The sequence below is a fragment of the Ahaetulla prasina genome, chromosome 3 (genome assembly GCF_028640845.1).
Source record: "Ahaetulla prasina isolate Xishuangbanna chromosome 3, ASM2864084v1, whole genome shotgun sequence".
Lineage (NCBI taxonomy): Eukaryota > Metazoa > Chordata > Lepidosauria > Squamata > Colubridae > Ahaetulla > Ahaetulla prasina.
In genome coordinates, this window is record NC_080541.1 from 184,475,988 (window position 1) to 184,503,666 (window position 27,679).

At 39.2% G+C, this 27,679-nt stretch overlaps 1 protein-coding gene across 8 annotated transcripts in view; it reads left to right on the plus strand.

Moving 5' to 3' along the window:
• Positions 1 to 27,679, plus strand: part of SCUBE3 (signal peptide, CUB domain and EGF like domain containing 3) — a 130,730-nt gene that overhangs the window by 38,511 nt on the left and 64,540 nt on the right. For all 8 annotated transcript variants that reach the window (XM_058176180.1, XM_058176174.1, XM_058176175.1 and 5 more), the window contains one exon: positions 11,845 to 11,979. In XM_058176180.1, the coding sequence (XP_058032163.1) occupies positions 11,845 to 11,979 (135 nt within the window). The remainder of the gene's footprint in view (positions 1 to 11,844; positions 11,980 to 27,679) is intronic.

Here is a 27,679-nt window from a genome sequence, read left to right on the forward strand (position 1 = left end):
ACATTCCCTCTTGACCAGGGGTGAAATCTAAAAATTTTCCCTACCGGTTCTGTGGGCATGGCTTAACTGGTGGGCGTGGCTTGGTGGTCAGATGGCTGGGTGGGCGTGGCCAATAACAATAAATAATAAAAATAATAAAGTATAAAAAAGCAATAAGAGGTACCAAAAACCAACTTTCACACTTTACACACACACAACACAATACAACACAACTGACTCACACACAATGTAAAAGCAGCTGCACTTCACACTTCACACAGCCACTAAAAGCTCAAAACCAACTTTCACACCTTACACACACACACCACAACACAACTGACACACACACACACAATACCACATACAGCTTTCTGAAATTTTGTGTGTTTGTGTAGTTAGAGTGAAACACTACTGAAACACACCAAATCTCAGAAAGCTGCACAAATATTTTATTTTATTATTAAGGTTTGTGGACTTCAATTCCCAGAGTTCCTCAGCCAGCCAGCATTAATCACTCAGTGATGAAATAGATTAGCTAAGTTAGATTAGTTCTGTCTGGTGCTAAAAATGAAACTTGGGGCTTTCCGGCTGTGAAAAAAGCCATGAGGTTGATCAGTAATCAGGTAAGTGTCTTAGACTCTTTTAAAAGGAGTTTTTCTACATGTTTTCTATAGAAAACATGTTTTTTAAGGTTCTGCTGATGAGGAACTCAGGTGAGATTCCCAGAATAGCCTTTAAATTTATTTTTTTTAAGTTTAAAGGCTCTGCCGATCTCAGCTGAGGGCAGGATCCTCAAAGGCTTTTTTTTTACTTTTAAAGGCATGTTTTGGCTGAAGCAAAACCTTCTTTTAAAAGTAAAAAAAAACAACCTCTGCTGATGGGCTCAGCAGAGGCGGAGGGAGGGGCCAGGGATTTTTGCTACCGGTCCTCCGAACCAGCAGCCGCCATCGCTATCGGATTGCGCGAGCCGGTCCGATCCGGGAGCATTTCACCCCTGCTCTTGACAATTGGTTAGATTGATTTTTAGGCTGCACAGGCTGCAAACACTGAAACAGTTGAATGTGAATGAAGTTCTAAAGTGGATAAGTATTGAATGTAAGTAATGTCAGAGTTTGAATTTAATTGTCCTTCTAAGAACCTCTTCCTTTTTTGTTTGTTTTAAACATTTAATAATGTCCAGCTCTTGGTGACTTTATAGTCCTTGCTACCCTGTCAAGCACAGATTCTTTCAACTGTTGGATGTTCAACTTTCTATCAGATTTGGTGTTATCAGCATGTTCTTTGCTTGCCTTTTCTTCTTGTTCCACTAACTACTCCTACCATCATTGCCTTCTCCAATTTGCATGCATGACATGGGCAAAATAAATCAGACCAAGTCTTATGATTTTAGCTTCTAGTGATGTGTCTGATTTTATATGATTTAACACTTCTCTGTTAGTTACTTTGGCTGTCTATGGTACAGACAATAATTTACGCCAGCACCACAGTTCAAAGGCATCAATAATTCTTCAATCAGCCATTCTTAGTATCCAACTCTCACACCCATACATCATTATAGGGAAGACTATCGCTGTAACAATCCTGCTTTTTGTGTTTATATCAATATCTCTGCTTTTCTAGATTTGATTCATGTTAACCATTCCAGTGCAGCCTAAGGCTATCCTGCATTTGATTTCAGGAGTAGAACTGCCATCAAGAACAATTTTGGATCAAAGGAAGATAAATTCTTGAACTAATTCAATTTCCTCCTTGTTGTTTGAGGTGTTTGATAACTGACTCATCTTTGCAATCAATTGCAGTGTTCTGTGGGTCATGTGATCACAATTATTTGCCCATTCAGAAAAATGAGTTCACACGATCAAGGAATTTGCTTAACAACCATGGATTCACTTAACAACTTTCAAAAAATGTTGTAAAATTAGGTCCACTCCCATGAGTGCCTTGACATACAACCATAATAATTTACAACTAGAAATTCAGTCCCAATTGTGGATATAAGTTGAGGACTCCCTCTTTGTATAATTTGAAAAGGAGTAATATGTTTATTTCCCTCTAATACAGCAACGTGCACCACTGTTTAATGTGTCTGGAATTTATGTAGAAATTACTTGTGTTTCTCTACCTATTTTATCTACACAGTTATTCTGAAAATACTTAGGCCTAATTTGCACATTATTTTGGTAGAGTGAATTGAACCCAGTGGATTCCTGTATAAGAGAAAGAGAGGGTCCATATTTAACCTGGCACCTTCTGCTTGGTGCCTCCTAGAAATAATAGCTGATGAAATTTCCTGTGCTGTAAACAAACAGATGTGCCAAAAATAGGATACCTTCAAATATGTCACATTATTATTATTCTACATACTATTTTCCTTGTTCTCAAAAGAGATATTCCTTTACATCCTTATGTTTCACACTGTTCTTTTAGGGGCCCCTTTGCCTGTCTTGTCTTGTCTCTCTGACTTTGAGTTCTTTTCCCAGAGTGGATGCATTTCTCTTTTTAAACAGACCATAGAGGCTTTGAGTGCAATCAGGTAGCTGTGAACTATGCACCTTTTGGCAAGGTGAAAATCGGGTGAAAACAAGATTTTTTCCCCCCTGATAATAAATATCTCGTTTTGTAAATCAGTATTTACTTCTGATAGAATTGCTTTAATAATAATGGATTCTAGAGAATGCTGACTAGGAATGTTGATATGTTAAAAATCAAGATCTTCTCTCCAGAAGACTTTAACTATGCAAATCAGTGTTTTAAGCTGAGCCTAGAAAACAAAGGCGCTTGGCAACCAGTTCAAGTCTTTCATCATGGATCTGATGAGAACTTGTGATCCTGCCTTGTTATTTCTTTTCTCCACCAGTTTGTGGCCAGGTATTTTCCTAAGAGTTGGGAAAGAATTTCAGATAGTATTGGACTTTGCCTCTGCATAGTGAACCAATATCAATTATGCAAAATTATGATATAGGCAAGATAGGTTATTTATCAGAAATAAAGCAAAATAAAATGAAAGGGCATGAAAGGGATCTAAAGCTGAACATAACAATAGTGTGGACTCGAGCCTTAATATTCCTGTTTCCTGACTTCAGCGTGGGAAGGAGAACATGTGGTTTGATAACAAAACAAGGGTTGCTTTTTCTGGAGTTTATAAAGAAGTTTGTCTGAAATTCAGCTATTGGATAGAATAATTTCCTGCATCTTATCTTGCTTTATCGCTAATAAGATTCTGAGTGACCTTTAACCAGATCAAACTAGGAATTTGGTCTGTTTGCTAAATTAAAGCGTCTTTTGATGATTTAAGTTGCCTTTAATAAAGCAAGCATTAGATTGAGAGTCTTGTAGCAACTAGTTTAATTGATAACTTACCTTGTTGTGAACTGAAGATAAGGAATAGCAGTTTATTGTTGAAGGTTCTACAAAAGATTATATTAATCTATAGAATACTTAATTTGCCTAAGGTAAAATTATATTATTAATATAGCCACCATTAGAATGTACTTGCTGAATCCATCTGATGCTATGTATTAATTTGATTAGAGGTACATTTTCAGTTTGCAAATGTTTACACACACATACATATATGCATACATATATATGGTGAACATTTGTAAACTGGCAAGGATATCAAGGAAACATCTTGAATATAATGTTTTGTGATCAGGATCTTGTTCATCTTCCTAAATTTATCTAAATCATGTAGAAGCTATCCACATGCAAATACAACTGTAGAATTTTCTTCACACAATTATTGTATATTTTCCCAACTTTGATGGCTTTTGCCTGTCAAGATCTAAAAGTTCACGAAGAAGACATGTATGATCACAGTGCTGTTTTAAAATACTGCTATACAACAAACAGGCTAGCAGTTGTTGTTTCTTTTGTTCTAAGCCTTTTATCTATAGTCAGGTCTTAAGTCTTCCTTTGAAACCATAATAAATGTTCAGGCATTTTATTTTTTTTATTGTGAAACTTAAGCAGCAGTTAAGCCTGCATAGTTGCGGATAAAATTTTATTAGTTAGCAATAGTCTTGTCTGTCTGCAAGAGGCCCTGCTTGACAGTACACTTGGTTTTTGTGTGCCTGTGAGCTGATATGTGTATTTTAATTAACCTCTTACACATTTGTTCAGATATTCAGGTCTGTTCATGTTGTCATCGACCTGCTATTCTGGCTTTTCCGGAGTCTGCTGCATGGCCCCACCGTTGATGTCCAAGGGGCTCAGCTTTCTACTTAGCTGTTGGGATTTTAATGCTTGAGTTCACAGTGGTTTTCTTTGGCACTGAGCTCCTTATTTCCTCTGTGTGTTTTGAGAAAGGGGCTGGCTATATTTCTTTTCTATTCTCTGATTCTGGATGTTGTGGAAGAAAGGACACCTTCCTCCATTTAGTGCAAGTTTAGTAGTCTGTCCACTTACCTGGCCCATAATAAGTCAGAAAAAAGTATGTCCAATAATTTGCTAACACTTTTATTTAATATTTGGAATCTTTCTGTAAATCTAATCCTATTTATATTTTTAGTTAGGAAGACTCCAAATGTTAAATAAAAATGTCAGGAAATCATTGGATATACTTTTTTTTAGAGTGGACAATTGGGTTGTTAGATTTAATGCTCCACTGCTGTTACGTGCAATATTCACTTAAGGATTATTGCTCATTAAGAAAACATTGAGCTAATTATAGAGAACTTCCTGAAAAAAGGAGTTGATTTTACTACAGTCACCAACATCCCAAAGTCACGATTTGAGAAAATATGTTAATCAATAAAGAAATGTGATTCCTGTGAAGGAAATCGCCTCTATAGATACTGACAAAATATATTTGATCAGTGATCAATAAAAGCGTTGGACAGCAAAATTTCAATAACATAGTACAGGTAGTCCTTGACTTACGGCCACAATTGAGCCCAAAATATCAATTGCTAAGCAAGACAGTTGTCAAATGAGTTCTGCCCCATTTTAGGACCGTTCTTGCTGCAGTTGTTAAATGAATCACTGCAGTTATTAAGTTAGTAACATGGTTGTTAAGTGAATCTGACTTCTCCATTGACTTTGCTTGTTAGAAGATTGCAAAAGGTGATCATGTGACCCAGGAACACTGCAACCATCATAATACATGCCGGTTACCTAGCATCCGGATTATGATCACGTGATCATGGGAATGCTGCAATGGTCATAGGTATGAAAAACAGTCACAAGTCACTTTTTTCAGTGCTGTGGTAACTTGGAACAGTCACTAAACAAATGGTTGTAAGTTGAGGACTACGTGTACAATAAAAACCAAAGAGCAATAGAAAAATAACTATGATGAGCAGCAGCATTTTTTAAGAATTTTGGGTAAAATAAATGGTGTGTACATAATCTATGGTTATAGGAGCTGTTAAAAACAAAATACAGCTACTCCTTGACTTACAACCATTTGTTTAGTGACCGTTCAAAGTTATAAGAGCGCTGAAAAAAGTGACATGAGGGTTTTTCACATTTATGACTCTTGCAGCATCCCTATGGTCACATGATCAAAATTCAGATGCTTAGCAACTAGTTCGTATTTATGGTGGCTGTAGTTTCCCAGGGTCACGTGATTACCTTTTGTGACCTTCTGTCAAAGCCAATGGAGAAGTCAGATTCACTTAACTGTGTTATTAACTTAATAATTGCAGTGATTCATTTAACAGTTGTGGCAAGAAAGGTCATAAAATGGGGCAAAACTCACTTAACAGTTGTCTTGCTAAGCAACAAAATTTTGGGGCTCAATTGTGGTCGTAAGTCAAGGACTGCCTGTAAATGGAGCAAAATGCCAGAGAAATAATGACATATTTTGAAACAATACAAGAACCAAACTGAGGAAGAAGTTATGCTTTGATAAGACAAAGGCTTCATTTAAAAGTTGTTTTTTTTTGAAAAAGGAGAGTTCATGCACAAATGTAAGATAATTTAGCGTTTTGCTGGTGTTGATCATAAGAGTCCCAGTGAATATGGCCATACAGCATCTAATCCCTCAGACCAAGCTTTTTCTGATACAAGAGCTGTTCTGCAGCTGACTGTTACTCCCCTGTTAAGTCTCTAGTATGCATCTCTTGGTCCTCTATTTATTTCATAAATAAGTAAACAATGCCCCCTTTTTACAATTTCATAATTGTCAGCCTGTATCCGTTATTACTTTAATCAATCATGATTTTGTACCTTGTTCTTACTGTATAAATTCGGGAAGCAGCGTAAGAGTTTGGATTATTTCAGATGGTCAGATAAATCCTGTAAATAAATATATAAACCTCTGACACTCTTGCAGCACATCTTAAAAAATAATAGCTGAATCTATGATTTGTTTCACTCTATCAGATCTCTTAAATAATGAGGTTAATTGAAAACTAGGTCATTAATATTATTAGACTAGGACTAAATGGTATGAGGAATATCTGCATTTATTATAGGAGGTGACACTGCCAGATTATTATTTTTCTAGGTATTTTTTTGTGTAGGCAGAGGTTTCCGTGGTGGTAGCCCCAGCCATCAGTGTAACAGCTGACATTTTATATGGTGCCCACCATTTTTTATTTTCCCTTCTGTCTTTTATAATACATAGATTCCTTTAATTAAAAAGGGGGAAAGTGAGCCTACTATAAAACAAAATGTGTACCATAAAGCATTTTTAGCATAAAAAATTATGGGTCGAGGAGGGTGTAAACACTTTCATATCTTTGCCTTCTAATTGTTCCCACTATTTTGGCTCAAAAAAGTTTAAATCCCCTATTTATGATATCTGAATTATATCCAGTAATAGAAGAATTAATAGCAAATGTGTAATTTCACCATAATCTATTCTCCCCCCCACCCTGCATTCATTCAAAGAACTCAGAGTGCTGTACAACATATCCCATTTTTCCTTTAGAATAGGGGTCCTCAAACTTTTTGAACAGGGAGCCGATTCCATAGTCCCTTAGACTGTTGGGGGGACCGGACTGGAGGGGACGGGCGTGGCTAGGTGGTCATGTGACTGGGTGGGTGTGGCCAATTTAGCAGTCCATTTTGCCTTTGTCCTTGGTGCACTTGCTCAACTCAAGGAATCTATTTACTTAAACCCACCCACCCCCAAGGGAAAAAGAGTGCAAACTTTCTTGCCACTTGCCTAACTTCATTACAACAGCAGCTTCAGGCTCCTTAAAATAGGCCATTAAAAAAAGAATAAAACAAACAGGATTTCCTTCAAAATAACTCTTGATCATATGTTTCAGATGACCTGTGAGTGCCTGCCAGCAAGGGAGAGGGGGCCAGGGAAGTGATAGGAGACCAGCCTCAATTTTTGAATTATTTGGGATTACAGAGGTCTTTTAAGCCTAGAGGAGAATTCACAAACTGATTTGCTTTTTGCCACACTTGTACATGTATATACTCACACATGAATATCTACCAAAATTGTTCAGCAACCAATTTGGTGGATGTACTTTATATATGGCAAGATTCAAAGCAGTGGGTGAATTCTCCTTCAGGCATTATACTTTTTTTTTTGTTTGTTTGTTTACATTTATACCCCGCCCTTCTCCGAAGACTCAGGGCGGCTTACAGTGTATAAGGCAATAGTCTCATTCTATTTGTATATTTTTACAAAGTCAACTTATTGCCCCCCCAACAATCTGGGTCCTCATTTTACCTACCTTATAAAGGATGGAAGGCTGAGTCAACCTTGGGCCGGGCTTGAACCTGCAGTAATTGCAGGCTTCTGTGTTCTTAATAACAGGCCTTACCAGCCTGAGCTATCCGACCCCTACTGAAGTTGCATTTGAATTAGTGTTAGCCAACTTCAGCTGATTCTGAAAAAGCTAGGAGACATGGAGACATGTCCCCCACCCACCCATTTTTAAAGCGCTACTTTAAAAGTAGTCCCTCCCCTACTCACCCAATCCAAAACTGAACACTATAACAAAAGAATAATTATGGAAGCCATCAAAATAGAGAAACACCCGCACAACATGAACAAACCGGATGACACCTCCCGCCTACCAGACATCTGGAAACTGGCCTTAGTCAACAAACGAGTCCCAGCCATGAAAATTGACACCGGACCAAGGATAACACACAACGCCACCACCGATCATCCTCACCAGATTCAAACCCAAACCCATCCCACAGACAAAACACAACCACCATCCAGAACCCAGACCATGCTGGCACCACTGGCTTCTGCCTCCGATCCCCACGCAAATCAAGCTGACACATGCCAGGAACACATGACAGGACCTCGGACTCGGAGCCAGGCCAGGGCCCGGGATGCTGCATCAAAGCCGTCTGCTCAAGACATCACATCACAGAACTCCAGAGGCCACAACAGCTCAGGAACAAAAGACTAGGACCACACCCACACAGGATGCTGCGAGGCAGTCGACCAATCTGCAAACACCCACTCCATCTACCAATCAAGATGCAACCACACGGCCAACCAAACCACTCACAGCAACACTCCCCACCTCAACCAATCTGCAAACACCCACTCCATCTACCAATCAAGATGCAACCACACAGCCAACCAACCCGCTCACAGCAACACTTCCTACCTCCCCACCAGACGGCAGCTCCGTCCACTCTTTGCTTGAAAAGCACGAAGGCGAAGACACCAGCCTGAAGATGATGAGTGAGACCTCGTCGAAATGTCACCAAGATACTCTCAAACTTACACGGGAAAAGACCCAAAAATGTCAAGATCTGTGTGTGTGTGTGTGTGTGTGTGTGTGTGTGTGTGTGTGTGTGTGTGTCTCCTCCATGTGGTCAGCTACCCATGTGGACCTGTTCACCATTAAACCATCCTTCCAAGCAGTCTCCATGTTTCTAGTGTGTTTCTCCCCACTTGGAATTGAACGCAGATGGACATTTCATCCTACAAGGGTTTCTAGGAGAAGATTGAGGCCGCTAACATTCTAGTCTGCTGGCCTTAGTGGTAATTTAAATGAATTTTATCATTGGATATTAAACTTACTGTGAAACTATTTTTGTTATGGATTATCTACATTTTTCATTCAGATTGTTGTTCAACTGTTGTTAAGAGTTACTCTTATTTATAGCTTTCATTTATTAATAAAAATTGGAGGACCAGATCTCAAAAAAGTGGAGGGGAGAGTGAGGGTTTTTTATTATTATTAATGAATTCTGTATGGAATTTTCATTGTTCCAAACAACAAAACATCTGTTGAGTTTTGGGGACATAAAACCAGAAAGAATTGGAAAGTTTTTTTAAAACAAGATATTAAAATTTCTGTTTATGTCTAACTTCTTGCACAGAAATATATAATCTCTTTCCATCAAAAATCAAATCCAACTAGAATACTTTAGGTGGTTGGATTCTAAACAGTACTGTAGAATGTTGCTGTTTGTTATGCTGTTTCTGAAGGAATTCTTGTTCATGTTAACTGTCCACTTAGAGAAACTATGTTCATCTGATTGGATCTTAACAAATAGTTTTAAAATGTCAGTGTGAAGCCTGACTTACATCCTCTCTTTTTCAGTTACGAGAGTATTTTCATTGCTTATTTGAAAATAATTATACTGATTTTGTTCCTGGCAATTTTGCTATCTGCTGCTAAATAATACTGATTACTATTTACTATCTGTTGCCTATATTGAATCTGACTCATCTGAGAATATTCAGCAGAACTGATAAAGACAGAACCTATCCATTTACATTGTCTCCTCATTTTACATTGAAAGAGCTTCCATCTACCTGTTGGCAGGGATGGGATTCAGCCGGTTCGGAACGGTTTGGGTGAACCAGATGTTAATTTTAATATGATTCACCAAACCGGTTGTTGCAAGGACTGGTTGACCCTGCCCAACCCGTCCCACCCCTCCCAGGAGTCTACACAGCCAGTTTTGGATGCCAGGTAAGTGCAGGGCCCGCATGGAGGCTCTGGGAGGGGAAAAAATGGATCTACCGGAAGTACTGGAAGTTTGAAAATGCCCGTTTCCAGGCTCCGGAGGGCCTCTGGAACCTGGGAGAGGCTATTTTCACCATCCCAGAGGCTCAAGGAAAGTTTCCGTAGTCTGGGGAGGGAGAAAAGCTCCCCCCTCCCATGGTGCAAGAGGCCGAGTAAGCCACCATGGCCACGCCCACTCAGCAACCGGGCAGAGAACCAGTTGCTAAAATTCTGAATCCCACCCCTGCCTACTGGTGAAGTTGAGTATATACAAATATTGACTTTTGAGCAAAGTCCGAGTATGAGACAAGGCTGGAAATCAGATATTTAGAGAAGTGAACTAGAACTCTGATATTCTCTTGAATAGATTGAACATTAGGAATCAAATCAGTAGAGTTAGGCGTTAGTTAGAGAGTCTCCATTGCTATATGGTATATTTAGCTGTAGTTAGACTTAAGAAGTTGATTGGCTAGATTTGTTTTAAGTTTGGTGAATCTGCATTAGGTAATGAAGTCATCCGATACTGCTGCAACCTAGGGGATGTTCCTGACTCAGGCTAGTCTGGCTTAATGGTAGATAGGGTTATTCATCATGCAGTTTGCTAGTTTGTGACTTAATAGTTGTATGAACCCACCCTGTTGATGAGCTTAAAATTTTCTGAGAATTCAGTTATGATGGGGTACTGAAGCCATCAACCAAAATAACAGTACTGGAATGTGCATATTGTGTTCTCCAAATCTTGGAGAGTTTGCTGAAACATAATTCCTTGCATTCCTCCCTATGCTTTATGGCATTGTTGGAAGATGATAATCAACAGTCTCTTTGAAGTCATAATCATCCAATCTTGCTTTATTGAGAAAAAAAATATTTTATTCTTTGACTCCTAGTTTTAGTTTGCAAAAGTCTGGAAAAACCACTAAATAGTAGCAAATGGAAAAGAAAAGTCATTGTTGGTATATTGTAGTCATCAGGATTTGGATTTCTACAGTCCAGATCAAATAGACTTAACTTTATCCAATGCTAACCATTTTCACTAAAGATGCTGAGAAAATGCAATTGTAAAACACATCATGTGGAATGTCTGTTCTAATACCCTTTAGGACAGGAAACACATGTTATTTGACAATTAGAAAATAAAATTAGAACAACATTTCCACATGATGTGTTTCAGCAATGCCCTTCTCTATGCCAAAGTGTCATTTGCATGCTTATAAGGAAGCTTAATTGCACAAATACTTGTTTGTTAATGCTAAAAATAGCAACATACCACTTTTTTTTTGTCATTTTAAGCAAATTGGTAAGAACTTAACCCAGTCTAAACAGATCTATCCTGCATTTCATTAAAAATAAATCTTATCAGAAGGTGGAAGAAATAATATGGAATGTCAGAGACTGGCTTTATATATCGTTGAATTGAAAGGGTGATGTAAAATATGGCATATACTTGATCCATCTGCACTAATTTTAGATTTGTTTTTCAATCCAATGCAAGTAGCTGGGTTTGAGCTAGAAAGCTTTAAAACAGTTTGCAGGTAGGATATTCAAAAGAACACTTTGTGTATGAAGTTGCCGGGAACCAGCAGATTTTATTAGGTCCTGCTGTATGTTCCAACATCATAACATGCTAAGTAATTAGATATACTGTATGTGACAAGGTCTTTTCTGTAGCATTTCTTCTTCATGTTTATTCATTATAATTTATTACAGGATTTATATCCCAATTGTTTTAAAATAACTATTGCATTTCTTCCCTTCTGAGTTTTAGATAGTCAAAAATGATTTTGCTAGCCTTGTAAGACATTTTATTGTCTTGGCTTTTTAAAAGGAATGTTTTGTTCTTTTTTTAAATTTATTTTTATTTGGTGTGTTTTTACTCTTTTGTATTATCTTTTTTAAAAAATAGCAAGCTTCAGACTCTTACTATTTAATAATAGTAAGTTTCAGCCTTTTCATTCTCTCCTTGGTTCCCAAATAGATGTGGATGAGTGCGCAGAGGGGAATGGTGGCTGCCAACAAACTTGTGTCAACATGATGGGAAGCTATGAGTGCCATTGCCGTGAAGGCTTTTTCCTGAGTGATAACCAGCATACCTGCATCCAGCGTCCTGAAGGTTGGTCTTTAATGTTTTTATTTCTGCTTATCTGTCTCTTTTGGATCTCTAACTTTATCATCAGGTTTAAAGAAGAGATGGGAAATTACAGTTTCTTGTATTTGAGTTGGCTTTGCCTGTGGATGGATAAATACAGAGTGCCATTACAGTCCTGCTTTCAAGTTTTGGGATTAGCATTTCCCAGTGTGTGATGTTCTCCAGAAGTGGACTAAACTGGTTGATAATCTTGGTGATTGTCTCAACATGTTGTAAAGACACCAGATTGAGAAAGGCTATTTATGCTCTGAGTTGGCTGCTTCTCAGTCCCACTTCAGACAGTGATCTCACTTCAAACACACTATTATGATTGAAGTAAAACACAAAACACTCACTCAAATTGGTATTAACTACTGTAAATGGAGTAGGACGCAGTGGGTTTATTTTGTTAGTCTGACAACTGATTAGTGTGCTGATGAGACAAATTTCAATTCATATGAACTGCAGGTTTCATTATCCGGATTCAAATCACTTTTTATCAAAGTTTTTTTATTTTACTATTTCAAAATACTCTTAATTGATTGTAGTCATAGTTAGACAATCCATCTCTCTTACTGGCATTGCTGGGCAGTGGGCATTCCTATATTTAAGTCTCTTATTTTTGGTGACATTTGTAATAACAAATGAATTTTATGACCAATTAATCTGCTAAACCATTTGGAATTTTTGAAAAAAAGAATCAAGTTTACCTGAAGCATCAGTTGTCAAAAATTTCTTCGATATAACATTTTTTTAAAATGTTCAGAATTCCCAAAAGCTCCCTTGATAAATTTTCTGGCTTAAAGACAAAAAAAAACACATTTATAACAAATAAATAAATAAAATGAGTGTAAATTTCAGAATTGACCTGCTTTTATTGTATACTTGCCCACCTTTCTTGCAAAGCACTACGTCTTAGTAAATCACTGTGAACTGTGTTCTGCAGGTTTGTTTTGACATTCATACAAGTGTGCATGGAAGCTTAATGCACAAATTTAACACTTAGAACCACGTTTAAGAGAATATTTTTTGTTTTGCAAGAAGGAAGGATTTGAGCTCTATCCCAAATGTGACTCAATTTTATACTCTGTGGTGACTGGGAATAACACGAATTGTAGTCCAACACCAAAAAACCTGGAACAAATTAGTTGTTATACGTGCTTAGAAGCACCCTTCTTTTACTGGTGCTCTCCAGATGTTTTGAACTTCAGTTCATGGAATTTGCAACCAGCATGGTCTTTTAAGTCTAGTGGCACTATTGTCCAATGTACCTAGCTGAAAGATAGCAAGCTGAAGAAGACTGTTTAAGAGGAAATGTGAGCGGTGGGGAGGAGGATATAGTCCATTTTAATGATGAGGGCATGTTACAAACGGTATCATACTATGAATGTCTAGTTTTAAAAAAGCCCAATTAAATTCTGAAGCCTTTAATAACATTCAGATTATCAATGTTGTTAATTGGTTAGGTATTTTCCCTTTAACTTGGTTCTGCATTACTGCTACCAGTTTATTTAAGCATTTTAGAGCTATGCTTCAGTGATTTCTTATAAAGAAAAAGTAAATCAGCTGGAATGGCCATGTCTTATCCTATATTACAATAACATATGGGGGCTTGTATATTGCTTTTAACAGAATAACAGAGTTGTAAGGAACTTTGGAAGTCTTGTAGTCCAACCTTCTGCTCAAGCAGGAAAATGTTTACCTGGTAACAAATTGTAGGGTTAATAATATGCCTAATACAGGTGCAGAAATTGAGCTGGAGAAAAAGTGACATGTCAACCTCCCACACTGTTTTTATTGAGATTGGCTATGATAACAGAATTTGATAGCTGTACCCTCTTTTTTCTTATACTCTTGTGAATTAGAGATCTATTTGTCTGAGCTGCTTATGAACCTATGTGCCCTTTATGGATTTAAGATATGTTTTTTTTCTCATCACCTTGGTAATGGAACTCGTATATCTCTATCGAGGTCATTTTTTCTACCTTGCCTTAGGCAAGGTCTCTTCAATAGGAAAATGTAACCTTGTGTACCTAGGACTCATGTCTTCTCTTGAGAAAGCTCAACTGTACTTCACTGATTGGAAGAGAGAGAGCCTGAAGAAAGAATAATTCTGGGAATATATAAACCAGATGTATATGCACAGTGCTTTATATTTTGGAAAAAAGGCTTGACACTCTATGGGTGGTGTCTGAAGTGGTGAATTGTTCCTTGTTATAAATTGTCATCTGAGATTCACTTCATTTTGTTCAAGTGCTCTCTGTGCCACTTGTGGCTTGAATATGTCTGTCTGGATTCTTTGGGGTGATTGGGAAGGGTGAGAGGCTACATCCAGGAAACTGTCAGTAAGAGAGGAGGATCATACCTGACACCTTAAAGGAGACAGTGGTGCAGCTTGTTTTGAACATTTCTTCTTTGGATCTAGCTATATAAGACAACTGTCATCCAGTTCTCATTTTAGAGAAAGTTCTTGACCAGGTGTTGGGCTTCAATTACAGAGTACCCTGGAGGAAGCGGATTGTCTCAATAACTGTCTTTCAGGATTCACATCTGGACGTAGGATGGAAACAGTGGTGAATGATCTTTCTTGAGACTTGGATAGGACAAGTATACTGGTCTAGGTCCTATTTTGCTTTCTGTCATGTTTGGTACATCAGCCATTATACAAACTATTGCAATATACTTTACATGAGCTTATCTTTATAGTTAGTAGCAAATATATCAGCCTTTCATCTGGCAAATCAGAACTGTTTCATGTAACAGTATGTGCACCTGTGTTGGCTCTCAAGTATTTTCAGGTGAAAGCAGCCCATCCTATGCATTTGCTCTGATGAGAGATGCTTAATATTCCCCGTATATATAGAATGCAGGTTCTACTTCATGGGACTTTCCCACTCTCTGAGCTCAGTTGGCATCTCCCTCATCTTTTTCAAAAAGCTATTAAAATGACACTTTTCCAAAGGACCTTTCAAAATTAACATTGCTATGGTTAAATAAGGGTTGGCACTATTGTTTTTTTTTTCATTACTTGTTTTTACTTCTATTATTTCTATATTTTTATGGGTTTCATTTTTATATATTGAGACAATTTAATACTTAACAGCTTACTTTTTATTATAAACCAATCCTGATTGTGCAATATATAAGTGTAATAAATACTTAATTGTCCCTTTACCTATGGGTGTATAGTTGTAGGTTTTGTTCTTCAATTACTTTGGAATATGGATCTGCCCTCCCAGAGCTACAACTGCTTGGAATCTTACCTGGGTTCTGTTTTTCTTTCTCTGGTTCTCTGTTTAAAGAACCAAGAAGACCATGACAGAAGAACCCAAGCCAAACCAGAATGACTTCTTAGCTCAGGGGTCCCTAAACTTGGCAGTTTTAAGACTTGTGGATTTCTGGGAGCTGAGGTCCACAAGTCTTAAAGCTGCCAAGTTTGAAGACTTCTGTCTTAGCTCTTCAAATATAGGAAAGCTCAGTGGCTGTTTGGACCCTTCCAGCTTGGAGCACTGACTATAGAGTCTTGGTATTAACCTTGGTTTGATCTGAGCTTTGTTCTGGAGTAAAATTTTACTCACCTAGTTTTACCCACAAAAACTCTTGACCCCCTGAATTTCCTAATATAAAACTTCATCTCAATTGCTGTACTATAAATGCTATGGGAAAGCAGCTTCTGCTTAATAGAAATTTTCTGGCAGACAGCCTTTTGCTATAGATTATTATGTCATTTACAAAAGTTGCAGCAAAACCAGACAAGCTTTTTCATCCAGGCATCAAAGATCTTGTGGGTCTCTTTCAAAATAATGCCAAATAGAGGCAGCTTCTGAAGTTGAAGATACTAGAGAAAAAAAATCTTACAATAACAATCCATAAAGCTTGCCTCTTCTTGCCTCTTCTTGTATCATCTTTGTTCTCTATCCTGCCCCGCCCCCAGTGTTTGTTTTCTATAGTTTTAAATAACCTCCTGAAAAACAAAAACAAAATAAGAGGCTTTGTTCTTGCCATTAAATTTTCTTTGGCTGTAGAAGATCTTGTTCTGAATTTAAATCCTTTCCGTTCTTGAGTCCATGTGTTTTTCTCCAGTGTAGTTGTTTATTGTGGTAACTTTGTTCTTTTGAGTTCTCCATCTGTGCACCTGCATTTCAGACTTCAAAGTAGTTTTAAGGGATTGATCCATGATAAATTTGAAGTGACAGGCAATGTTATTGAGCTTATTTCATGTTGATAAGGGCAGTGAAACCAAATCACCTCTCTGCTTTTATTATGTCTCAGCCAGTTTTCCTTCTAATAAATAGCTGTGTGGCACATCACAGTTCGTTATTAGCTGTACGTCCTGAACATAAGCATCAAGCAACATGTCGTTAACCATCTTTTATTGGTATACTAAATATATTTGGGGGGGATCTATTTTTTTTTAATTAATGACTATGTTTTCTGAATGGTCTTCCAATTTTTTATGGCTAATGAAGACGTCAAATTGATGCTCATCAGATTTTGCTCTAAATTATTGTTCATTTTCATTTAATTCTTTACTTTATTCCCTATTTGTCAACATAACTTTTCAGTTTCCTCTTCATATTGTTTTTTTTTCTTGACTTTAGACAGTACTCTAAGGTTGCAAGAATGATAAGTACAGCATTCCTTAAATGCATCCTTTCTCTTTTTATTGATTCAGCTATAAATTGATTCAGACTCCCATTGTTTCCCATTCTGATTATTATTGATGAATAAGTAATACTTTCATTTCTAGTTTTCCTACCCAGTTTAAATCTGATCCTTTTCAAGTCTTTCAGTTCAGTTTTTTTAATTGAGGCATATTACATCTATATTTTTGTTCATTTTTACTGCCTTCCTTTATTGTCCCATATTAAGTTTAAGTTCATAACCTTTAACTTGTTCATGATCGTTCCCTTTCCTATATCCCCACTGTTTTCTGTACTTCCTTATTTCTGCTATTTATCAAATTCTGAGCATTTTATGATCCCTTTTCACCATTATCTCTTATGCATAAGAATAAAAGATGCTTTGATATTTACTTGGCTTTTTCTTTGGTATCTTGTTTTGATTTAATGTCTTAATTATTATAAAATTATAATGTTATAACTACCATGCTTTTTAAAAAAAAATCTTATTTTTTTAAAAAAATATTATTTTGTTTTATCAACAGAAATAAAATATAAAACAGAATAACAAAAAAGCCCATACATCCAGTATAACAAAAAAAAGAAAAAGAAAATAAGATTGGTGTACAAAAAAGGGGAAAATGAGTATCAAATAAATGTATAGAATATATATATATAAAACCCCAGTCAACAGGTTAGAGTCAGACTAAAAATTACACTAATACTCAAATCACTCTGTTAACCATCTGTTTATTGTATTTAACATGTAGGAAGTCCACAAATGGCTTCTAGTCTCTAATAAAGTTGTTTAGATACAACAATAAAGTATTGTATCATTAAGTGTTAAATTTGTACCCTATGACTATCATTAAGTGTTGTAAGTATTGTACCTTGACGAAGGTATCTTTTCTTTTATGTACACTGAGTAATTTGTACACAAATTCCTTGTGTGTCCAATCACATCTGGTCAATAAAAAATTCTATTCTATTCTATTCTATTCCATTCCATTCCATTCCATTCCATTCCATTCCATTCCATTGCCTCTGATTAAAGCAGTTAAATTCGCCATCTCTGGTAATTCAGTCAATTTTAAAATCTATTCTTCAACAGTCGGCATTTCTTTTCTGATCTTCCAGGATTCTAAGCCTCTCAAAGAAAATTTCTGTTGCAGATATTTTTTATTCATAATACACGGAAGAAGTAGCAAGAGATAACATTCAGAAAGAACTATAGTATAGGTAATCCTTGGCGTAAGACTGGTTGCTTAACAACGGTTCAAAATTACAAGGGGCCCAGAAAAAGTGCCTTATGTCCTGTTGTTCCCCCAGTCATGTGACTGCAATTCAGGTGGTTGGCATTTGACTCACCTTTATGGCCAGTTTCAGTGCCCCACAGTCACATGACTGTGATTTATGGCTATTTGGCATTTTTTTGGCATTTTTTGCTGATTTCTGAAATAATGAGTTAGCACTTACAACCATGGCGTTTGCTTAATGACCGCAGATTTACTTAATGACTGCTATAAAAAATGCTGTACAATTGGGTTTGATCGCATGGGTGTCTCAACTTATAATGAGCCATGGTAGCGCAGTGGTTAAAATGCAGTACTGCAGATTACTTCTACTGACTGCTGGCTGCCAGCACTTTGGCAGATCAAGTCTCACCGGCTCAAGGTTGACTCAGCCTTCCATCCTTCTGAGGTCAGTAAAATGAGAACCCAGCTTGTTGGGGGCAATATACTGACTCTGTAAATTCTTTAGTGAGGGCTGTAAGGCACTGTGAAGTGGTGTATAAGTGCTATTGCTACTGCTACAATTATAACAACATACAGCCAGAAATCTGGTCCCAATTGAATAGAATAGAATAGAATAGAATTTTTATTGGCCAAGTGTGATTGGACACACAAGGAATTTGTCTTGGTGCATATGCTCTCAGTGTACATAAAAAAAAAAGACGTTCATCAAGGTACAACATTTACAATTGCAGTCGTAAGTTGAGAAGTTGTATGAATCAAAATATAATATATTTATATATTTGACTAATATAAAATATAGTATTAGTCAAATTCTGTGAAGGCTCAGTTTTCTCATGTTTTTTTATTTTCACCAAATTGACATCTGATCTCTATACTTTAGAGTAACCAGCCTTCCTTTAAATCTATATTGTCTTCAGTGTCAACAAACTGAGAATGGAGCTTGTACAGTCTGATTGAACTGACACAGAGTTTTCCACATAGCATTTTCACTTTATTAATTGTCTCAATTTTGTTGTAACACTTTCATGATACAGAAAGGCAACAAAAGGAAATGAAAAGCACAAGATCCAAAATGTCAGAACCCTTGTGAAGTGATTTCTTTGGTAGTATTTGCAAAACTGTATTTGATGAAATTTAGTGCTGTTAATCTAAGTATGACCTCAAAGCTTGTTTTCATTCCTTGGGGTTTTTCTTAATGCTTCTTTGTTAGAGAATATGGTAGACAGGTGTTTTGACCCAGGCCCCCGGACTCGGACTCCTGGAGGAGGAGGATTCAGAGAGTGAGGAGGAGGAGCTGGCAAGGCCTACTTCCCCTGGGCCCTCTTCCTCCCTGGCACCGACCCAGGAGGAGGAGGAGGGGCTGGCAAGGCCTGATTCCCCCGGGCCTTCTTCTGATTTGGCAAAGCCCCAAGACCAATCTTGGCTCGATGCGAGACTGTGAAGACGTGATCGGCGCGCGCAGCAGAGGAAACATTGGGGCAGGCCCAGGGAATGAGGAGTCACAGAGTGACACCCACGGGGGGATAAAAGCAGGAGGAGGAGCTTCTTGGCTTTTTGTGCTGGACAAAGCTGCAAATTTGCGTGGGCAATCTGTTTCATGGATGAAAGAATCTATTTGTGAGTGACTCTTGCTTTATCTGTAATTTTCTAGTTATCTCGATAACAGACCATTTCAGAGATTTTGGCAGGCACGTGGGGAGACATGGCCAGAACATTTCTGTGCCAAAAGGAATCCAGCCAAGTGTAAATAAACTGTTGGCAGAAGGCCTTTGACTGACTTTTTGTTGGGAGTGTTGTAGGGGGGAAACAGAACAACAGGGAACGCAGTGGCTCAGGGGCTAAGACATTGAGTTTGTCGACCAAAAGGTCGGCAGCTCGGCGGTTCGAATCCCTAGTGCTGCCGTGTAACGGGGTGAGCTCCCGTTACTTGTCCCAGTTTCTGCCAACCTAGTAGTTTCAAAAGCATGTAAAAATGCAAGTAGAAAAAATAGGGACCATCTTTGGTGGGAAGGTAACAGCGTTCCTTGCATCTTTGGCATTGAGTCACGCCGGCCACATGACCACGGACACGTCTTCGGACAGCGCTGGCTCTTCGGCTTTGAAACGGAGATGAGCACCGCCCCCTAGAGTCGGCAACGACTAGCACGTATGTGTGAGGGGAACCTTTACCTTCTTATGGTAGACAAGATGGAGCTCTGGTAGATTATTTTATTGTGTGGGATATTAAAAAGAAAACACTATTTTTCCACAGGACAGAAGTTTGAATAAAAAATCCTGAAAGCAATAGTTCCAATTTTGTGCTCTATAAGCCTTTTCTTCTGAAGAATGTTCTGAGCCAACTTACGCAAGTGCAAAACATCTATTTAAAATATATTCCCAGAGGCAATAAAAAAAAGAACTAAGGCTTTTTCAAATAAAAGGCATTGTGCGAGCTGCTTTTTCCTCATAATTGTGCTTAGACTTTCTCAGTTCCACATTGCTTCTGAATAGGGAGAAACTGAGGCACAAATTAGATCTTGACTATATGAAATTATAGTGATCAAATTTCTGGGATATTGATAAAAAGCCATTCATCTGTAGAAAATATAGCAGTCCTCAAATTAGGATTTTAAATCATTTCTCCCCCTTTTGTGCCTTTGAATCAGTGTTGACTCCTGGCAACTGGCTGGACTAGATGCTGTAGTTTTCTTGGCAACATTTTCAGAAGTGGCTTGCTATTGCCTTCTTCCTAGAGTTGAGAGAGAGAGAGACTGGCCCAAAGACACCTAGCTACATTCTGCCTAAGGCGGGACTAGAGCTCCTGATTTCCAGCTGGGGCCTTAACCACTACACGAAACTGCCTCTTTTTAAATAAAATACATGACAGTATTAATTTAAAGCAACTGTTACATATACATTCTAAGTCCAAGGTTCTCCACATTTAATCAGGTTCACACTTTGAGGAAGGAATTCATTTGTGCTTGAGATGGGGAAAAAAATAAACCTTTGACTTTGGGTTTTGCTGATTAGACATGTTTGTTGTTATAAAAGTGGCTAAGTACGTAAAAGTAAAAAGTTGATATTGTAATGTTACTGTTTTATTCTACTGTGCTAAAAAAAAGTCAGTGCTTTTATTTCTTCCCTCTCCCTTTACCCTACACTTCTCTTTTCCCTTTCTCATTTTCCTACTATTTTAATTTCATTTGTATTTTATACTTTAATAAGTTTAACAAAATTATTTTAAAAATGAATTATGTGTGTGTGTGTATGTGTATATGTATATGTGTATGTGTGTGTGTGTGTGTGTAATATTTATGTATTAAGATACTGTACCTTTACATCAATACGATAACAATATAGAACATGGATCAAACATTAGTTATATCCCATCTGATTTTCAAACCCAATCACTCTTTCACATCTATATTTATCTATCTATCTATCTATCTATCTATCTATCTATCTATCTATCTATCTATCTATCATCTGTCTGTCTGTCTGTCTGTCTGTCTGTCTGTCTGTCTGTCTGTCTATCTATCTATCTATCTATCTATCTATCTATCTATCTATCTATCTATCTATCTATCTATCTATCTATATATCAAAATATTCTAAAAGTAACTGTTAGGATAGATAGGATAGATATAAAGACATAGAAAGAGATTAATGTAAAATGTTTCATTTGCAGTTCAAAAACAACTATAGGCTTAGGAATTTCCAAACTTTTTCTATCATATTAGTAGATTAGAATTTGAGACATAGCCAGTACATCTGTCCCAAGTACTAAGATATGGTTTTAATTTAATATGTTACTATTAATTAATCTTAGGCAATTGAAATTATTTTTGCAAAACACCAGATATTTTAAAAGATTGATTGACAATAAGCTGAGGTGGAGTATATTTTGATATCTTTTTATGTGTGTGTGATATATATATTCCAGTGGATGCATCATTTGACATTATAATTTATAATTTTTAATGATATTAATTTTTATTTACATTTCAGAATATACTCATTTTAAGAAAGTTAATTAATATTTATTTTCATGATGATTTGATTATTAGTTGTCTTGAGCATTCATGAACAGGTAGGATGGATGGATGGATGGATGGATGGATGGATGGATGGATGGATGGATAAATAAATAAATAAATAAATAAATAAATAAGAATATTAAATAAATAAATAAATAAATAAATAAATGTAAATAAACTGTAGTATTTATTTGATTTTCAGGAACAGGTTGTCTCTTAGTGTGAATTACTCATGCTGGCCCACTCATCACCATGGTTTTCTCTGAGATGTTGCTGCTTCGCTGACACATTTCCCCAAACAAGTTTGAGTTGATTACCTATGTGGTCTGCAAATTAGCTAGATGTCTTTTTCAGTTTCTCTGGTTGCTCTTCTCTCTGCTAACTAGATACCGGTATTAAGACATAGGCATCTCTTAACATGAGATGTCTCTTAGGGTTAATCAGAAGAGTATTCGGAAGTGGCTGTTTTAATGCTCCAGAGGATTTAGTACTGATCAGTAAGCAAGCTTCTGTTCTGCTTCTAAGAAAGTGAAATAATAGAATGAATGTTTTTTAAAAATGAAACCACTTTCCAGAATCCATACCATGCTCCAGTTCTTCTTGACTGCATGATTAACCTCCTTTAAATACAGTTTGATGCCTTTTATACCAAATGTTCTATTTTGCTTCCTTCCTTTCAATCCAAACTCTGCTTCCTTACTGGTTTAAAAAGTTGCTAAACCAGGATATAGGCAGCGATAATTACAATGTTTTTTTTTTTAATTTACATTTATATCCCGCCCTTCTCCGAAGACTCAGGGCGGCTTACACTATGTCAAGCAATAGTCTTCATCCTTTTGTATATTATATACAAAATCAACTTATTGCCCCCAACAATCTGGGTCCTCATGTTGGTTAGGTTTAGAGAGAAGAGATTCTTTAAAAAATATTTTTTTTAAAAAAATATAAATGTTAAATATTTTCATGTTGGGAATTAAAAATGAATATATAATATTCACTGACGTGCTGGTTTGGGAATGCATGGATCCTGTTAAAAGAGCAGCTTTTGTCAGCAATTCTCTGGCAGTTAAGGAACCGAAGACATAAAGCTGCACCCTCTCCTGCTAAGAGATGCTGTCATCTGCCAAGACTAACAGTAGTAGTCAGGAATGAAAGAGATCCAGATTGGTGCCGACATCCTGTGAAATCCGAGTTGAGTTAGTTCTGCAGCTATCTATTTGATTTGTTTGCATCTGTTAAGTCTTCCTAATAAAATCCCTATTCCTGTTGTTATACAGTGAAAATGTAATTTGTTCAGCTGTTGCGCTCACTGGTTCAGGGTTTGACTATACAGATATTTAACCTGACATCCTGAATCAATTCCATATCTCCAATATGGGAAAGGACAGGGAGCTTTCAGTGTGAAATAATCTAAGAAACCAAAAGCTATATGACAGAAAGATAATATACCAAGGATTGCCTTGGTGTGATATGTGATATCTTTGATCAGCTGTTTTTTCTTTTCCTTTATGCTTTCTTCTTTCAGCTTGACACTGTCCAATGTTTGAGAGTGAAAGAAAAACTATGTTCTGTATTAAATAATATATAAACATTGAAAATAGGAATATGAAGAACATTTAGTTTGGTGAACAGGTTGTCTTCAACTTACAATCTTTTGCTTAGTGACTGAAGTTACACTGAAAAAAAATCCCCCCTTCCCAAGTTCAAAGTCAAAACGATTCCACAGTCTGAACACAAATCACCAAAGTCAAAATCCAAGTCCAAGTTTCCAGAAGCAAAGTCCCAAGTCTGAGAAGCAGAGTTCAAATCTGGCAGCAGAGTCAAGATCTAAATCCTCATTAAGAATCATAACAATTGAACAAATGTGTAGCAAGAAGGAGATGAGTTGTTGTCAGCTTTGCTTTATTCCACGTGCTGAGCTAAATAGCCGCTGGTTGGGCAAGGCTGCCGCCTTATGAGTAGCCTTCCTGACTTCCATTGTGCCTGCCTTGTCTCCGCACTGTATATTCATGGATCAAGTGGAGGAGGTAATTTTTTCTCATCCCTGCTGGCCAGTTATAGCTGCACACCTTCTCCTATCCTCCCCCCCCCCCACCTGGGCCTCTGAGCTCTCCAGCTGCAGCTGCACCTCTCCTTTTCCTTGCTCAGTCAGCTGTTCATCCGGCCAATCCTCCTGCAATCTCTCCATTCTGCCTGGCCTCTCCACTCCTGGCTTGGAACCCTCTACAATGTCTTGGTGCTCTTCTGCATCCTCTCTGACATCCCCAAACCTGGCTCTTCCTCTTTGTCCAAGCTGATGACAAGGGAAGCTGTTGCACTGGTTCTGCTCAAATAATATATTTTAGTGCCTCTTAACATGAAATAGTCTTCATTTTTTTACTCTCATGTGTCTTGGAATAATGATTATCCCTTTGATTAATTACTGGAATCTTTCAAGTATTTTCCACTTTACTGAAATGTTCTTTACATTATTAAGTTGGAATACATTATTTTCTCAGATGTGACTCCAGATGATCTAGAACAGGGGTGTCAAACTTGATTTCATTGAGGACCGCATCAGGGTTGTGTTTGACCTCAGGGAGCTGGGGTGGGCGTGGCCAGCTCGATCTCACTCCTGTTGGGGGCCTGTGGTGGCCTGAGCACTTTGCCAGAGAAAACGGGCTCCTGAGCTCCATTTTTGGCTGCCATGGCCTCCTGCAACCCTCTGCCAGTGAAAACGGAGCTCGGGAGGGCTGCATGTGGCCCTCCCAAGCTCTGTTTTCACTGGCAAAGGGTTGCAGGAGGCTGTGGCAGCTGAAAACGGACTGTCAACTTGCATGGAGCTTGGGAGCCCGTTTGCTCTGGCAGAAGCACCATGGGCTGTTCATTTGCTGTTTCCAAGGTGGCCCCGCAGGCCAGATTTAAGTACCCCGCGGGCTGGATCTGGCCCCCAGGTATTGAGTTTGACACCCCTGGTCTAGAATATAGCCATGGTCACTAGGCAACTATGAGTGTTTGATACCTTGTCTTTCTGTTTAAATGGGATGATCAAACTAAAGGGCAATAAAAATATATAAAGAGAATGTAATAAAAACAACCACATGAAACATTATTATTATTATTATTATTATTATTATTATTATTATTATTATTATTATTATTATTATTATTAATCATACTTATATACCACACCATCTCCCGTAGGACTCAGGGCGGTTCACAGGCATATTAAAACAATATAATAAATAAGCATTAAAACCCAGTTAAAACTAAATATTATCATGGCCTGATCACTAAAACAGTAAAAACCAGTAAAAACCCCATTAAAATTTAGCTAAAACATTTTATTCTTAGGCTAGTCCAGCGCGCTGAAATAATAGAGTCTTCAGTTCACGTCTGAAGGTCCGGAGGTCGGGGAGTTGTCGTAATCCCGGAGGAAGCTCGTTCCACAGGGCTGGTGCCGCCACAGAGAAGGCCCTCCCCCTGAGGGTCGCCAACCTACATTGTTTGGTCGACGGCACCCTGAGGAGGCCTACTCTGTGGGAGCGCACAGGTCGTTGGGAGGCAGTCGGCGGCAGAAGGCGGTCTCGAAGGTATCCCGGTCCTAAGCCATGGAGCGCTTTAAAGGTGGTAACCAAAACCTTGAATTGCACCCGGAAGACTACCGGTAGCCAGTGTAGGCCGCGCAGGATGGGTGTTATATGGGAGCAACGCGGTGCTCCCTCTATCATCCGCGCGACCACATTCTGGACTAACTGGAGCCTCCGGGTGCTCTTCAAGGGGAGCCCCATGTAGAGAGTATTGCAATAGTCCAGGCGGGAAATGATGAGGGCGTGAGTGACTGTGCGTAAGGCGTCCCGGTCAAGGAAGGGGCGCAACTGGCGGATCAGGTGGACCTGATAAAATGCTTCCCTGGCGACGGCTGTCAAATGATCCTCTAAGGACAGCTGATCGTCCAGGAGGACGCCTAAGTTGCGCACTCCCTCTCGGGGGGTCAGTACTTCCTCCCCCACAGTCAGCGATGGTGTAAGCTGACTGTACCGGGACGCCGGCACCCACAGCCACTCTGTCTTGGAAGGGTTGAATCGGAGCCTGTTCCTCCCCATCCAGACCCGCACGGCCTCAAGACACTGGCCCATCACCTCAACGGCTTCATTGGGGTGGTTCGGGGTGGAAATGTACAGCTGCGTATCATCAGCGTACAGATGATAATCCACCCCGAAACCACGGATAACCTCGCCCAACGGCTTCATGTAGATGTTGAACAGGAGAGGCGAGAGAACAGACCCCTGAGGCACCCCACAAGTGAGGCGCCTCGGGGTCGATCTCTGCCCCCTGCCAACACCGTCTGCGAACGGTCAGAGAGATAGGAGGAGAACCACCGATAAACGGTGCCTCCCACCCCTAATCCCTCCAACCGTCGCAGCAGGATACCATGGTCGATGGTATCAAAAGCCGCCGAGAGATCTAATAGAACCAGGACAGAGGAACAACCCCTGTCCCGGGCTTTCCAGAGGTCATCCACCAACGCGACCAAAGCTGTCTCGGTGCTGTAACCGGGTCTGAAACCGGACTGGAACGGGTCCAGATAGACAGTTTCCTCCAGGTGTTGAGGAAGCTGATATGCCACCACACTCTCAACAACCTTCGCTAAGAAGCGAAGGTTGGAGACTGGACGATAGTTCGCTAAAACAGCCGGGTCCAGGGAGGGCTTCTTGAGGAGGGGCCTCACCACCGCCTCTTTCAAAGCGGCGGGGAAAACACCCTCCAACAAAGAAGCGTTGGTAACTTCCTGGAGCCAGCCTCGTGTAACCTCCCAAGTGGCCAGCAGCATCCAGGAGGGACACGGGTCCAATAAACATGTGGTGGAGTTCAACCTACCCAACAGCCTGTCCATGTCCTCAGGAGTCACAGGATCGAACTCAGCCCAGATAACATTCTCAAGACTCGTCTCCGCCATCCCACCTGAATCTATCCAATCAGTGTCCAGGCCGTCCCGAATCTGAGCGATTTTATCAGACAGATACTGAACAAAATCCTCAGTGCGTCCCTGTAAGGGGTCCTCCCGAGCCTCCTGCGTGAGCAGGGAGCGGGTCACCCTAAACAGGGTGGCTGGGCGATTATCTGCCGATGCGATGAGTGCAGAGAAATAGTTATGTTTCGCCGCCCTGATCGCCACTAGGTAGGTTTGAATATATGACCTCACTAGTGTTCGGTCTGGTTCGGAGCGGCTGGACCTCCAGGCGCTCTCTAGGCTTCTTTTCCGGCACTTCATATCTCTCAGCTCCTCGTTATACCAAGGAGCTGGTCGAGTTCGTCGCCGGGTCAGAAGCCGCAAAGGCACGACGCGGTCTAAGGCACCAGCGGCCGCCTCATCCCAGGCGGCCGCCAACTCCTCAGCCGAGCCATGGGCTAACTCCCTCAGAAATGGCCCAAGCTCCGTCAGAAACCTCTCAGGGTCCATCAGGTGCCTGGGACGGAACCATTGAACCGGTTCCGTCTCCCTGCGGTGAGGTGTAGCGGTCTGAAAGTCTAGCTGAAGGAGTAAATGATCTGACCATGACAAGGGTTGAGATATTAATTCCCCTAACTCCAGATCATTTAGCCACTGTCCCGAGACGAAAATCAAGTCCAGTGTGTTACCCCCGACGTGGGTGGGGACCGCAACTACCTGGGTCAGGTCCAAGGCCGTCATGGAAGCCATGAACTCCCGAGCTGCCATTGACGAATCGCCTGCCGACGGCAAGTTGAAATCCCCCATGACCATAAGCCTGGGGGTCTCAACCGCCGTCCCGGCTATCATCTCCAGCAG